At 45.3% G+C, this 14,519-nt stretch overlaps 1 protein-coding gene across 2 annotated transcripts in view; it reads right to left on the bottom strand.

The window, feature by feature from the left end:
* The window catches only part of MFGE8 (milk fat globule EGF and factor V/VIII domain containing), a 34,843-nt gene that overhangs the window by 4,884 nt on the left and 15,440 nt on the right, over positions 1 to 14,519 (bottom strand). For both annotated transcript variants that reach the window (XM_081171211.1, XM_081171212.1), the window contains exons 2-7: positions 12,406 to 12,531; positions 11,121 to 11,246; positions 9,708 to 9,821; positions 7,259 to 7,440; positions 6,566 to 6,721; positions 3,201 to 3,345 (exon numbers count right to left, since the gene is read on the bottom strand). In XM_081171211.1, the coding sequence (XP_081027337.1) occupies positions 3,201 to 3,345; positions 6,566 to 6,721; positions 7,259 to 7,440; positions 9,708 to 9,821; positions 11,121 to 11,246; positions 12,406 to 12,531 (849 nt within the window). The remainder of the gene's footprint in view (positions 1 to 3,200; positions 3,346 to 6,565; positions 6,722 to 7,258; positions 7,441 to 9,707; positions 9,822 to 11,120; positions 11,247 to 12,405; positions 12,532 to 14,519) is intronic.

Below are 14,519 nucleotides of genomic sequence, written 5' to 3'. Positions count from 1 at the left end.
GACCCAGGAGAGGTATTGGCGGTCTGTGTGGGCAATAATGAGTTCTGTCACCCTCCACCAACATTTCAGCTGTAAGGTCCTCAGGGCAGGGGCCAGTCTGGGTTTCGTGACACTGCTCAGCAAAGCAAATTTACAATACTACATCAGAGCTGTGACAGTAAGAAGTAGGAAAAATAGTCAGCTGGCCTATAATTCTGAGCACCACCAGAGGGTGTCACTGTACAGTCGTACCTTGGTTTTCAAACAGAATGCCTTCCGGGAGCCCGTTCTCCGGGAAACATTCGAAAACCAAGGCACGGCTTCTGATTGGCTGTCCTGCAGCCAATCGGAAGCCATGCTGGATGTTCGGCTTCCAAAAATCGTTTGAAAACCAGAACACACACTTCTGGTTTTCGATCGTTCAAGAGCCGAAACGTATGAGTACCAAGGCATTCGGTAACCAAGGTACAATTGTAATTATGGATGCAGAGGAGGAGGAAGAAAGAGAAAGAGCCCCAAAGTCTGGATGTGGGCAGTGGTGCAAGTCGAGCCATTTTAGACTTTGGGCTTCCGCCTGCCACTTGAAAATGCTAATATGCGTTACTTCATCTATTCTGGAAACGCGTTAAGCCATATTCCCAAAAGTGAAAATCCAAACAAAGTTGTTGGAGGGCGGGCGAAGTTGATGACCTTTCTCTGGGAACATGTCCAAAAAAAAAAGAGTTTTGGAGCTTTTGGGGGATTTTTAAAGGAATTTTTCTTTTAAAATCGCTCCAGTTGCCATACATCCGGGTTTTCTTATATATATACATTTTATTGTGTTTTTTTACATATCATTTCCAACATTCATTTAACATAACTTCTTATACAATATTTTAGACTTCCGTCAACACCTCTGATGATTTTCCATTCTCTATCACTTATTCTGCATTTCTTAATTTCTCTATTACTCTTAATTATCATTAACTAATAATTCTCCTCATAGTCTTTCTTGCAATATTTCAAATAGTCCTCCTTACAGAACTTCTTGCAGTCCTACTAGCGTAATCTCATACATCCGGGTTTTCCAGGACATTTTGTCGACTTGGTAAAAATCTACTCAGACGCCATTTTGACAGTCCAATTCCCGAACGTATGGCAGCCCTAGTTAAGCCAACCCTCCTGGATTTGGGAGCCCACCTGTTCATTCTATTGTGTGGACCCCAGGCGTTTGCCCATAAGTCCTGCCCTGACAGCACCACTGCAATAGGGAGGCCTCCTGGCCTGGACAACAGGACCCAACAACCAAGACTCCATCACTGCTAGGGAAGCCAAAGAAAGCCTAGTCCTACCAGGCCAGTCCTCACCAAGTGGCCGCTTCCAAGATCAAACTGGAAATGACTATTTTGAGCAAAGCCCAACGGTGGAGATCCATGTGGTTGGAAGGGACCACAAGGATCATCTGGTCCAACCCCCTGCAATGCAGGAATATTTTTGCTTAACACGGGACTCAAACCCACAACCCTGAGATTAAGAGTCTCATGCTCTACCAACTGAGCTATCCCAGAGAGAGTTTGTCCCATAAAGAGGAGACAGAACAATGCATCAAACCCCAGCCAGGCAGATGCATATTTAAAGTTCAGAAGTGAGGACTGCGTATCAAGTCTAGTCTTTTCTTAGCTTCCCAGCAGCTTGGAGAAAGATTCTCAATTCCCCTATCCATAGCCCAAACAAAGCCAGATTAAAAATATGATACAAACAGCAAGAAGTCATGCAAAAACAGGTAGTAAATTCAGCCTTTTTTTAGTGCAAAATCTGGGCTGCCTCTGCACAGAAATGTTAAACGTTTCTTTACAGAGCAGACAGCGCTGGCAATTATCCACAGTACCCAAGTGGCCAATCTGAGAGTCCCAGTTTTCACAGTTAAGTGCCAACAGATTTTGGAAATTAGAGGTCAGCAAAGGCAACTGCTTCAACCCTGAGGAATTCCCCCAGGGCAATTTGGGTGACCTGCTATGGGGACGGGGGTGAAATTCAATTCGGTTCACATTTTAATGTGAGCATACCCGGTTTGCCTTTTCCAAAGCAACATGCAAACCAAACATACAGCTATCCTTGGAAAGTTTGCATTTTTCCAAATTTTGAAATGCAGTTCTCCACAGACAAGTAACGTAGGCAAAACATACATATGTCAGGTTAAAGGATGAAAATATATTAGTGAAAATAACATACCAAAATGCATTGTATTAGAAGAGATGGCTTTGCAAAAATGTACATATTGGGGGAAATTCACAATGATAAGCCAATGAATTTTCATGAGGACCTTTTCTTTTTAAAAAACAAAGTTCACAAAGTGATGTGCAAATATGGAGAACTGAACTTAGAACTGGAAAAATGAGAAACTGAGAGAAACCAACATTGACCTATACCCCCATCCCTAGACCTACAGCGACATTTTGGCTTACCCAAACCAGATTAAGGAAAAAGAATTCCAACATGGAGGAAAGGACGGTGAAGTCAAATTCTCCAGGGTGCTGCTGCCCTCTGATTGTCCATGCAAGAAAGTCCACCACCACCAAGACATTTAGGCCACATTCGCACCATGCGTTTAAAGTACTCTGTGACTACTCGAAACAGTCACAGCTTCCCTCAAAGAATTTTGGGAGCTGTGGTTTGTTGTGGGTACTGATTTATTTGGAGACACCTATTCCCCTCACATGGGACGCAGGTGGCACTGTGGGTTAAACCACAGAGCCTAGGACTTGCTGATCAGAAGCTCAGCGGTTCGAATCCCCGCGACGGGGTGAGCTCCCGTTGCTCGGTCCCTGCTCCTGCCAACCTAGCAGTTCAAAAGCACGTCAAAGTGCAAGTAGATAAATAGGTACCGCTCCGGCAGGAAGGTAAATGGCGTTTCCGTGCGCTGCTCTGGTTTGCCAGAAGCGCCTTAGTCATGCTGGCCACATGACCCGGAAGCTGTACGCCGGCTCCCTCGGCCAATAAAGCGAGATGAGCACCGCAACCCCAGAGTCGGTCACGACTGGACCTAATGGTCAGAGGTCCCTTTACCCCTTTACCATTACCTATTCCCCTCACAGAGCTATGATTCCCATAATTCCCTGGGAAGAGGGACTTGCTGTTAAACCACTCCTGGTTCCCAGAATCCTTTGGGGGAAGCCATGAGTGGCATTGCAGTACTTTAAACGTACTGTGCCAGTGGCCTTAGACCAATGGGAAGCATTTACCATTCATTTCGCAGCCAACCAACTCGAAGCGCAGAGTGCAGGCTCTACGGCAGATCACAGGGTAGATGCGGAGGTACTGGGCTGTAACCGGAGGATTGAAGAGGTTGGTCACCATGTCTTCATAGTCTGAGTTGCCAGTGTAAACCTGCCAGGAGAGAGGGCAACGGTGAAAGGATGAGACCTTAGTAGGAACAGAGTTGATGGTCTAGAGCAGGGATAGTCAACCTTTTCATAGCTACCGCCCACTAATGCATCTTTCTTGATGGTAAGTGCTCAATGGAAGGAGGATTCCGCTTGTGACGTAAAACCCCCTACCGCCAACCTAGAATCCTGAAATGCCCACTAGTGGGTGGTAGGGACCAGGATGATAACCCCTGGTCTAGAGTCACATCTGCTCTCTAAAGAGGACATCTTCTTAGGCAGCTACTTCAAAGAGGCAGCATGGCAGAATGGTTAGAATGCTGGCACTTTTTGACAGAGATCATGAGCTCAAATCCAGCTCTCACTTCTAGCAGGTTTGTTGCGATTATAAACGTGTGGTGACCTGCATCTATGCAAACTATCCTGAACTCAATGGAGGAAAGTTGAAATAGCAACAGAAAATCTGTAGCTCAGTGGCATTGGCCTTACACGCAGATGGTGTTGCCAGTTGGTGCAGACAATACAGAGCTAGGTGTATCAAGGGATGCGGGTGACACTGTGGTCTAAACCACTGAGCCTCTTGGGCTTGCCAGTCGTAAGGTCAGCAGTTCAAATCCCCGCAACAGGATGAGCTCCCATTGCTCTGTCCCAGCTCTTGCCAACCTAGCAGTTTGAAAGCACACCAGCAGAAGTAGATAAATAGGTACCACTGCGACAGGAAGTTAAACGGTATTTCCATGCATTCTGGTTTCCGTCACGGTATTCCATTGCACTGGAAGCAGTTTAGTCATGCTAGCCACATGACCCGGAAAGCTGTCTGTGGACAAACGCAGGCTCCCTTGGCCTGAAAGCAAAATGAGCGCTGCAACCCCATAGTCGCCTTTGACTGGACTTAACTGTCCAGGGGTCCTTTACCTTTAGATGTGTCAATGGTCCGACTCAGTTTAAGGCAGCTCCCTATGTTCTTTCTACTTCTACTATAGAGGAGTTTGGAGCTTGCAGGAATAACAGAGGGAGCCAATATATAGGAGAAGGAAAACTCTGGTCCTAAACCTCTGTTGTCTTGCGGGATACCAACTCAAACAGTTCTGCTAGCTCACGAAACAAACTTGCTGTAAGTATAATCAGAACAGCTTAAACCAGCTATTTAATTGGGGTGAGGTTGAGGCTGTTCGTGTGTTGGGACCCCCACACACACACCAACCCCCCCCCCCCTTTCATGCAGAAGCTAAATCAACTCTTATGTACCTTTATCAGGCTTCCACTGGGACAAGAGAAAACTTTTAAGGTGGGGTGGGGAAGGGTGGGTCTGAGGAATGGCTACAATGCAATGTGTTTCTGATTATCGCGCTTAGGGGGGCTTTGTCGGTGCTTGCAGAAAAACTCAAAGAACTTCTGGACTTCCAAATATTCAGCATAGCCTCCTCAACACCTGCACGGGGACAAGTAAGGACCCACCAGGCTAAGCACAGTGAATTAAGCATCATTAGTATTCTCTGAGAAGAGCTAAAATGTTTCTTCTTGGATGGTTGGGAGAGGCTGGAATTGCAGCAATCTAAAGGAAACAGGGAGGGGAGGGCAGCAGAGCCCTCAAGGCACACCTGCCAATTTCAGTTTGTCTCAGGGTTTTTTTTTATTTTCTCAAATCTTAAATTCAGTTCTCCACCTTAGTTTGCAAAAGGCAATTTTTAAGTCCTCATGGAAAATTTCTTGCCGCTCATAAGATTCTTTGCAACACCATTTGACAAGCTCAGATATGTTTCAATCACAGTGGATTCTTCTACGATTGCAACTAAAAATGTATGCTGTGCTCAAAACTGTTCCTTTTTTGTAGCAAAAGGTGATGCGCTTCAATGGAAAAGACGGCTTTAGCAGACAGGAAGCCCATTTTTTTCTAAGCAAGGCATTTGTACAATGCACTGCCCATCTTGCAAGGCCCTCCTACAGTCCAGCTTATGAACCCAGGCCATTTTTTGTGCGCAATTTTGCCTAACTAATGCATCCGATGCTAGAAGAAGAAGAGGAAGAGTTTGGATTTGATATCCCGCCTTTCACTCCCTTTAAGGAGTCTCAAAGCGGCTAACATTCTCCTTTCCCTTCCTCCCACACAACAAACACTCTGTGAGGTGAGTGGGGCTGAGAGACTTCAAAGAAGTGTGACTGACCCAAGGTCACCCAGCAGCTGCATGTGGAAGAGCGGAGACGCGAACCCGGTTCCCCAGATTACGAGACTACCGCTCTTAACCACTACACCAAACTGGCTAGTCATGGTAAGAGCACTTTTTTGAAATCAAAAGGGCATTACTAACCTAGGTCCATTCATTTCAATGGGTCTACTCAGAGTACAGCTAGCATGGGAGTCACCCCACTGTTTTTAGTTTACTAAAAGTAAGTAAAATACACATGCTAAATTTAATCATTCTCTAGGGCAAGAGTTTGGAGGGGGGTTAGGCTGAGGGCCAGATCCCCTCATGGACAACCTTCTGGAGGCCACATACAGGGGGGCAACGGGAGAAGGGCCGGAGGGGGGGAAATGGGCAAGGAAACTGATGTGTCCTTTGTACATTAGGAGCTCTGTGGGAAATTCAAGCAACTGCCACTCTGCGCAAGTCAAAATCAGTTTTGTGGGTCATGGGGCAGGCATCAGCATCCGAAGCAACTACAAAAAGTGACTGCGGGATGGTGCCAAGCCTAACAACAAAGGCACTGTTTTAGTGGCCTACCTTGGGAGGCTGCTGTTAAGAAAAACAAGGTAATGTATTTTATAAAGCACTTCAGCATCGTTCAGGGGTACAGGTGGCGCTGTGGTCTAAACCACTGAGCCTCTTGGGCTTGCCGATCGGAAGGTCGGCGGTTTGAATGCCTGCAACAGAGTGAGCTCCCGTTGCTCTGTCCCAGCTTCTGCCAACCTAGCAGTTTGAAAGCACACCCGTGCAAGTAGATAAATAGGTATCACTGCAACGGGAAGTTAAACGGTATTTCCATGCATTCTGGTTTCCATCACGGTGTTCCATTGCACCGGAAGCAGTTTAGTCACGCTGGCTACATGACCCGAAAATCTGGCTCCCTCGGCCTGAAAGCGAGATGAGTCCCGCAACCCCATAGTCACTTTTGACTGGTCTTAACCATCCAGGGGTCCTTTACCATTACCATCTTACCATCCACTTTTTTTTTTGATTCTCCACCTCTCAGGCACAGCTGCAGCACCTGCCCCGTTTGCTCACCTTGTCATGATCTTGCTCCTCATCCTTAATGTACACAAACTCGCGCCCGTCGAGGCTGTAGGCTACTTTGTAGGCCCGGACATATTCCAGGCGGCCTACACGGCGTGCACCTTGCGTGGCAAGGCCGGAGATCCTCATCTTCCTCATCAGGTTGACCTGGGGTGAGGAAAAGCAGGCAGAAACTGGATAAACATCTCTGTATGTATTTGTGTATGTTTGTGTGACTCAACACTAATCAGATGTTTTGTGTGTGGCTTATTTGCCCAACAGCATGCTGGGAGTCACAAAAACAAGCACAGCACATTGAAGCACCCATTTCTCTTTTTACCCCCACCCATATCTATTTATTTAATTTATATCCATTTATATCCCTCCCTCCCAAAGGAGCCTTAAAACATCAGCCTTAAAAACAATGAAAGCAACACAATCCAAGCTATGCTTATTAGACTTATTGGTCACTTGTAACCTAAGAAGGTATCAAAGCAACTTGCATTAAAATACATTACACCATAAAAAGGAAGTCGCATTAATGTTTCTATAATTCAAACAAGTTCCTCAACAGTAACAGCACATTCACCATTATTACATAATCGACTCAGTCTATCAAAGGCCTGTTTCCACCTGGCCCTCCCAGTTTGAGCGAATGCTCCTTGCTTAGTTTTTGGCCTCCCACATTTCGAAGCCCACCATTACCTGAATCCAAGGGCTCCTGTCATAGTTACTGGAGGTCCAGGCATTCACAATCCCCTTGTTGTTGAGGCGGGCGAGCTCTGGACCCCAGCGCTGCAGGCCAAGGAACCCGTAGTGCACTGAAGAGGCGGCAAGCTGTGTGTTCGAAATGGCTCCTGACTCCATGCCGAGAAAATTTGCACATCCTGGAGGGGGTCACCAAGACCATAGGGAGGAGGGCAGGGAAAGGGGGAGAGAAGACACTGAAACCATCACATATTGCTTCCCTGTTAATACCTGCCTCCACTTCCCTCCCCAGCTTCTTCCACTGTGTCAGCTTTTCGACTGTAAGCTCCTTGGGGCAGGAACCTGCCTCTTGCACTCTGCAAAACAACACACACACACACACACACACACACACACACACACAGCGAGAGAGAGTTGGCACCCTGCAAACAACACCACAGAGAGAATTGCCACATCAAAAGAGTAGGAGAGCATCAGACTTTTTGGCTGTTAAGTATTTATCATTCTATATGAAGCAAAGTGGTACTTCAAAGTCTCAAGCAGAGACTGTTCTGTGCTTTTATAGAATTTTATTCAGATCTGCACGCACTCAATTCGTTCCATACCGTGTTATTTTATTTTAACATTTGTTAAACAAGAAGAACATCCCCTCCCTTTTTAAGAAGCATGTTGCAACCTGCCAGGGAAACATGGCATTATAAGTTTGTTTATGATGTTGCCTTGTGTTACTTTTCATATGGTTCAAACTTTGGTCCTTGGGATGGCTGGATAGCTATATACAAATAAATGTATATAATTTAATCTCGCACACATACATATGCCATCTTCGGCTGCTGGAGAACCTGGGGGCTTGCAAGATCCCTGATCTCTGACCGGAGGTGGGTGCAAGCTCTGGTTCAACCTCAAAGGAATGCTGTTCTCAAGCCAATGGCTCCTGCTCCCTATTTCTAGCAAAGAAGCCCTCAAGGAGATGGGAGGGGAAATATCTTTGTGGGGTTATTCAGAATAATGTGTTTTTCTAGTTCTTATCTCCCTTCAAGTGTCTAATTTGTTTATGCAATAAAAGTGTCACCAAGAAGCAGAACATCATGAAAATAAGTCCTAGAGGAGCTTTTGGGGGACTGAGACTCTCAAATCACTTCATGCTTAAATTAAGTTAAGCAGAGAAGACAATTACGTGTTAATTATCTCTGACGTGTAAATGTGAAGTTCACGAGAACTGGGCAGGCATAGCTTGAGCGGGAACCCAAGTTTAAAAGAGAGTAAGGAACGGTGGTGAACACTCAAGAGGCTTTCTTGTAGGGATGGTTGAATCTGTAAATGTCATTTTGTCTTTTTTCCCAGTCTTGCAATCTTCCCCTCTCCTCCCAAAAATGCATTTCTCTCAACATAAATTTCAGAATGCACTTTTGCCTTTATATGCATTTTGCAAGCAGTTTCCCCCTACATGTAGAATTTGCATGCATTATTTTCTCTAATACAGACGCAATTTTTGTGTATACATTTCCCCCCAAGGTACACATTCTTGCGCATACGCTTTGGTTGGAAAAGTGAAGAAGTGAACATTGCGAAGGATAGCTGCATTTTGGTTCCTGCACTGATCTGGAAAGGGCAAATCAGTCAGAAGAATTCGTCTTTCATTCTACTGTATAGTGCTAGTGTAGGGCATTGCACAGGTAGGTCATTTGTTTGTTTGTTTGTTTGTGTGTGTGTGTGTGTGTGTGTGTGTGTCTACACACACACACATTATATATATATCTTTTTATTTGCACTGCAAGAGATTAGAGCTTAGTTGGAAGCCATGCAGAGGGCACCTTAACTCACTATTGGCTTATAGAATTTTGCAAGATTTCTGCATGTATACAGGTGATAACACTCAATGCAGAAACTGGGTTATCCATGGGCAGAATTTTATTTTGCGTATATACAATCTTCTATATATTTCTGAATACAAGATGCTGGCGTAATGGTGTTTGTTTGTTTTTTAAAAAAAGAAAGAAAGAGACTAGGAGCAGGCTCAAATCCCATCCCAGCCATGAAGCTCTCTGAGCCACTTGGGAGTCTTCTCAGCCTAACCTACCTCACAGAATAAACTCGAGGGTGGGAAGATAATCAGTGCATGTTGCCTTGAGCTCTTTGAACCGATATCAGTGTAAGCAAATAAACTTCAGTTCATCAACCTGTTTGCAAGCTTCCCCAGGGTCTTCCAGCCGCTAGTTTTCAGAAGCAGACTATTGGGCTGGATCACAAATGGGAGACACCCCACCCCCGATCTTGATGGATCCCAACTCTCAACAGCCCAACCAGCAAGGCCAATGGTCATGGATGTTGCAAGTTCTAGCCCAACAACATTTGCAGGACCAATGATTCACCAGCTGTGCTCTAAACGGATCTTGGTTATTTCATCACTACCACCCTCCACACCCGTCACGGAGCAGGAACTTACGGAGTTGGCAGGATTTCCCCAGGTAGGGCGGCATGCACTTGCAGGCATAGTCCCCACTGAGATCCAAGCAGGTTCCTCCATTCTTACAGGGCTGCGAAGAGCATTCGTTCATGTCTACAGCCAAAAGGAAAGAAGAATTGAGTTGCTCGCCCCCAATGCAGCTAAATCAGGATCCCCGTTTGACTAAATACCCATGCATTTGATGGCTTAAGAATATTGTTCCTAGCAACCTCAAGATTGGTGGATGGAAGCATGCTTCAAATTGTAATTGCTGCTAGAATGTTTTGGTCCGTTTTAGAATTGGCTTGATGTGTTTTTCTCTTGTATATCTATTTGCCTCCCTGCCTTCCTTGGGGAGGAAGGGCAGGATATAAACTCTATAAATGAAAAGAAAACCATAAAAGAAAGCTTTGTTGCATTTGTCAGCCATGTCTTAAGACTGCAAATCTCTGAAGGTCATTTGTGGCCAAACAGAAGATAAGGCAGGGTACCACTGTACTTTTCCTATCTTCGATGCTACTTTTAGTTGCCAAAAGACAGATAAATTGTGATTTTCTTTGCGGAACAGCTGTAACAGTTACCGGCTGAAGCTGTATCTGCCATCAACAACAGACTCGCAGAGGAGAGTACGGAGTATGAACAGCGAGTATAGTGCACTGGTTAGAATGTCAGGCTAGGACTTGCAGGACCAGGGTTCAAATCCCCACTCTGCCAGGAAGCTAACTGGGTGAGCTTGAGCCACAGTCACAACATCTCACCCTTGGTTGCCTCTCAGGGTTGTTGTGAGGGTGAAATGGGGAAAGAGAAGGGACAGAATTGCCACACACGGGAAGAACAAGGATATAGTTTGAGTGCCTCACTTGTATGTCTATAAATCATTTATTGGTCAACACAAATGTAAGTTATTAATACTGCAGTTGTTGTATAAGGGATTATTATTTTGACCAGAATGTAATTGAAATTAACTAAGATTTTGGAACGCAGAAATAAAGAAAATCATCAAACAATCAACTCTAGCACACGGTAGGCCACCTAAATTATAGAATTTGGTATTTGAACAATTGGTATTAGTAATTGTATTACAATTTGGTATAATGAGGCTATTATTGGATTGAAATTGAAAATAAAATAGTAAAATTTATTATGAAAAAAAATGGGGAAAGAGAAGGAACTATGCACACTGCCCTCGAGCTCCTTAGAGGGAAAGAGATATAAATGCAAAATCTGGCCTACTATAAACATGGATGTAATTGCAAGAGGTGGCTGTTGCCCTGCTTGGGGGCATTCCTAGAGGCACATAGCTACAACTGCTGGAAACAGGGTACCAGACTGATGGGCCATTTGCTCCAAGCCAGCGCGAGCTGCTCTTCCATTTGCAGCTGCAACTTTCCCAAAGACACATCTCACACTCACTGTTTTCGCAGTGTTTGCCTTCGTAGCCCGAAGGGCACTTGCAAAGGTATTCGGTGAAGACGTCGCCCCTGTTGGGAACCACCTGGCACTCGCCCCCATTCTGGCAGGGGTTTGGGTGGCAGGCACCTGAAAACAAGTGGTGCAGAAGGAGAAATTAGATGCAAACAAGAACATCTCACAGCCCCTGCTACATTTAACTATGCAAGAGAAGGTCGACAAACCACCACCTGCCAGAGTTATCAGCGCCCCCAACACACATGCGGTTTCATTAGAAATCTGGTTGGCCGCTGTGAGAACAGGGTTCTGGACTAGATGAGCCACTAGCTTGATCCAGCAAGACACTCCTTATGTTCTAAAGAAATCATGTATGTCAGAGCAGCTGATGGTTTGCAAATGGCAATCGGGATGTGAATATCCTTTCCCAACAAATGAGATGTGCATGTCATTAGCACTGCAAAATATATTCTGAAGTGCAATGGAATAACAATAGCATAATTAGCAGGACTGATGTGCTTGCACTTATTTTAACTCTGCCATTGTTGCAGTAAGCATTTGGGGTCCCAAGGTGGAGAGATTCTGAGACCACTGCAGAACTTGTGTCAGGAGTCAGATCAGTCCCTTATCCAATGCCCTATCTACCGTATTTTTCGCTCCATAAGATGCACTTTTCCCCTCCTAAAAAGGGGAAATGTGTGTGTGTCTTATGGAGCGAATGCAGGCTGCGCAGCTATAGCTGAAGCCAGAAGAGCAAGAGCGCAGCAATCCCTCTTGCTCTCCTGGCTTCAGGGCTAGCCACGCAAAGGCTCGGGAGCGCAGCGGGAGCGCTCCTGCCTCTTCGCTCAAGAGGCTTTGCATTGCTTTCTTGTTTCCCTCCTCTAAAAACTAGGTGTGTCTTATAGAGCAAAGAATAAGGTATTCTGCGCTTTAGTCATGCTGGCCACCATGACCTGGAAAGCTGCCTGTGGACAAACACCAGCTCCCTCAGCCTGAAAGCCACAACCCCATAGTCGCCTTTGACTGGACTTCACCATGCAGGGGTCCTTTTACCTTTTTTTACATATCCTGCATTTTCCTCTCCGGGCTCCTCCAAGCAACTTCACTATTGAGCACTCATCCTGAGTTGGTTTTACTCTTTTTAGAGCTTGTGTTCTATTCCATTCTCATTATGCACATCGTTTTGACGGCTTAATGGTAGCCTATAAATTTGTATTAATAATCATCATAAACCATCCTCTGCTTGCTTAAGTTCTAACGATAAACCCCGTGCTCCGAACACCACATTTACCTTTCTCGGTTTCATTGCAATCAATCCCAGTAAAGCCTTCTGCACAGATACAGAAGAAAGGAGATTCGGTGATGCCGGTCAGGCAAGTTCCTCCGTTCTGACACTTGTTCTCTTCACAGAAGTCACCTGGAAAACCAAGGGAGTGAATCAGTGCAAGGCAGCAGCTTTGTAGTGAAGGTCCCTCTTCCCCACCACTTCTGAATCATAAATACCAACGGGGGTCAGGATGCTGATTTGTATGAGGTTCCCATTTCCAACTGTGTCCAGGAGTGGGGGAGGGGTCACAGAAAACATACAGTGGTACCTTGGGTTACATACGCTTCAGGTTACAGACTCCGCTAACCCAGAAATAGTGCTTCAGGTTCAGAACTTTGCTTCAGGATGAGAACAGAAAGGCCAGGACTAGCCGCCTGAAAAACAGTTTCTGCGCTAATGCAATTCTGGTTCTAAACTCAGCATAAGGGGTTTCTGTAGTATAGTGTGTTTTAAAATGGGGTTTTAGAGTTTTTAGGGGTTTTTGAATGTTTTATGTAGTTTTGTAGTAGTTTTATGTAGTTTTTATGTAGTTTTATGTAGTTTTGTGGTAGTTTTATGTAGTTTTCAATTTCATTGTTCTGCAAGGGACAATGACAATAAAGATATTGTATCGTATTGTATTGTATTGTATTGTATCGTATCGTATCGTATCGTAAGAAATCGTGCTCCGGCGGCGTGGCAGCAGCAGGAGGCCCCATTAGCTAAAGTGGTACCTCAGGTTAAGAACAATTTCAGGTTAAGAACAGACCTCCAGAATGAATTAAGTACTTAACCCGAGGTACCACTGTATTTGGAGAGGGGCAACAGCTCAGTGGTACAGCATGTGCTATGAAATAGAACAAAAACAATCCCCAGAAACTATTTTTATCCTGCCTGTTTTTCTAGGGATTATTTAAGTGGGGGGGGGAGCATCCTCACAGGCGTCGGAAACCTTTGGGCATCCCGATGTAGCTGAACTACAACTCCCAACAGGCATACCAGCACCTAGGGGCTGAAGCAGTTCTGTGAGGACCATGTTTTTGAGGGGGGCGGGCCCTCTCAATGTTCAGAGGGAGTTTGGCTCATCACATCACGTTGGGCCCCCTCAATCGTCTTGAGAAGATGGCGCATCTGACTCAAACCATCTTTGGCAACTGGCAATGCTTGCTGGGGCTGACAGGAGTTCAGCAACAAGTAAAACCCTGGTCTAACTGCACTGGCTACCAATTCCGGGCCCAATTCAAAGTGCTAGTTTTGACCTATAAAGCCTTAAATGGCTCAGGACCGCAATACCTCAAGGACCACCTCTTCCCATTTGAGATCATCTTCTGAGGCCCTTCTTTGTGTGCCCCCTCCATGAGAGGTTCGGAGGGTGACAACACGAGAACGGGGCCTTCTCTGCAGTGGCTCCCTGTCTGTGGAATGCTTCCCCCAAAGAAATTTGCCTGGAGCCTTCATTATACACCTTTAGGCACCAGGCAAAAATGTTCCTTTTTAACCAGGCCTTTGATTGCTCTGATTGACATCCTATGCCCTTTTAAAAAGTGGCTCTTTGGGGGGGGGCGTTATTGGGTTGTTCTTTTTATTCTGATTATGTAAGTTGTGGTTTTTATGTTTATCTTTTCTCTGAACCGCCCTGAGACTTCCGGGTATGCGGTAGTATATAAATTCAATAAAATAACAGTAACAATAACTAGGTCAAATGTTTCCCACACCTGGTGTAGCAGCAAATTCCATAGTTAACTATGTGCTCTGTGGAGAAGTACTTGTGTATACTTAAGTACATTAGAATAGCCTGCTGAATTAGGTCCATCTATTCCAGCATCCTGTTTTCACAGAGGCCAAACAGATGCCTAGGGAAGCTATGTCGAAGCACTGGCTGGCTTCACAGTTTTTCATGCCTCGTGATTTTTGCACAGCACACACACGCACATGATGATTCGCAACATATTGCCAGGTCAAAAAATTATGAAACCGGTATCACAATATGGACTTCAAACCGGTTTGGGGCGATGTATTGATATATTGCCTAGCTCTAGTCATCATTGTGATAGGAATTTTATGGTCTTAGATATATGGTGTCAGGGAACTGCCATCGG

This window comes from Podarcis bocagei (genome assembly GCF_964188305.1).
Source record: "Podarcis bocagei genome assembly, chromosome: 14".
Taxonomy (NCBI): Eukaryota; Metazoa; Chordata; class Lepidosauria; order Squamata; family Lacertidae; genus Podarcis; species Podarcis bocagei.
Note: the sequence above shows the minus strand (reverse complement) of the source record. Positions and strands in the feature narration are given on the sequence as shown.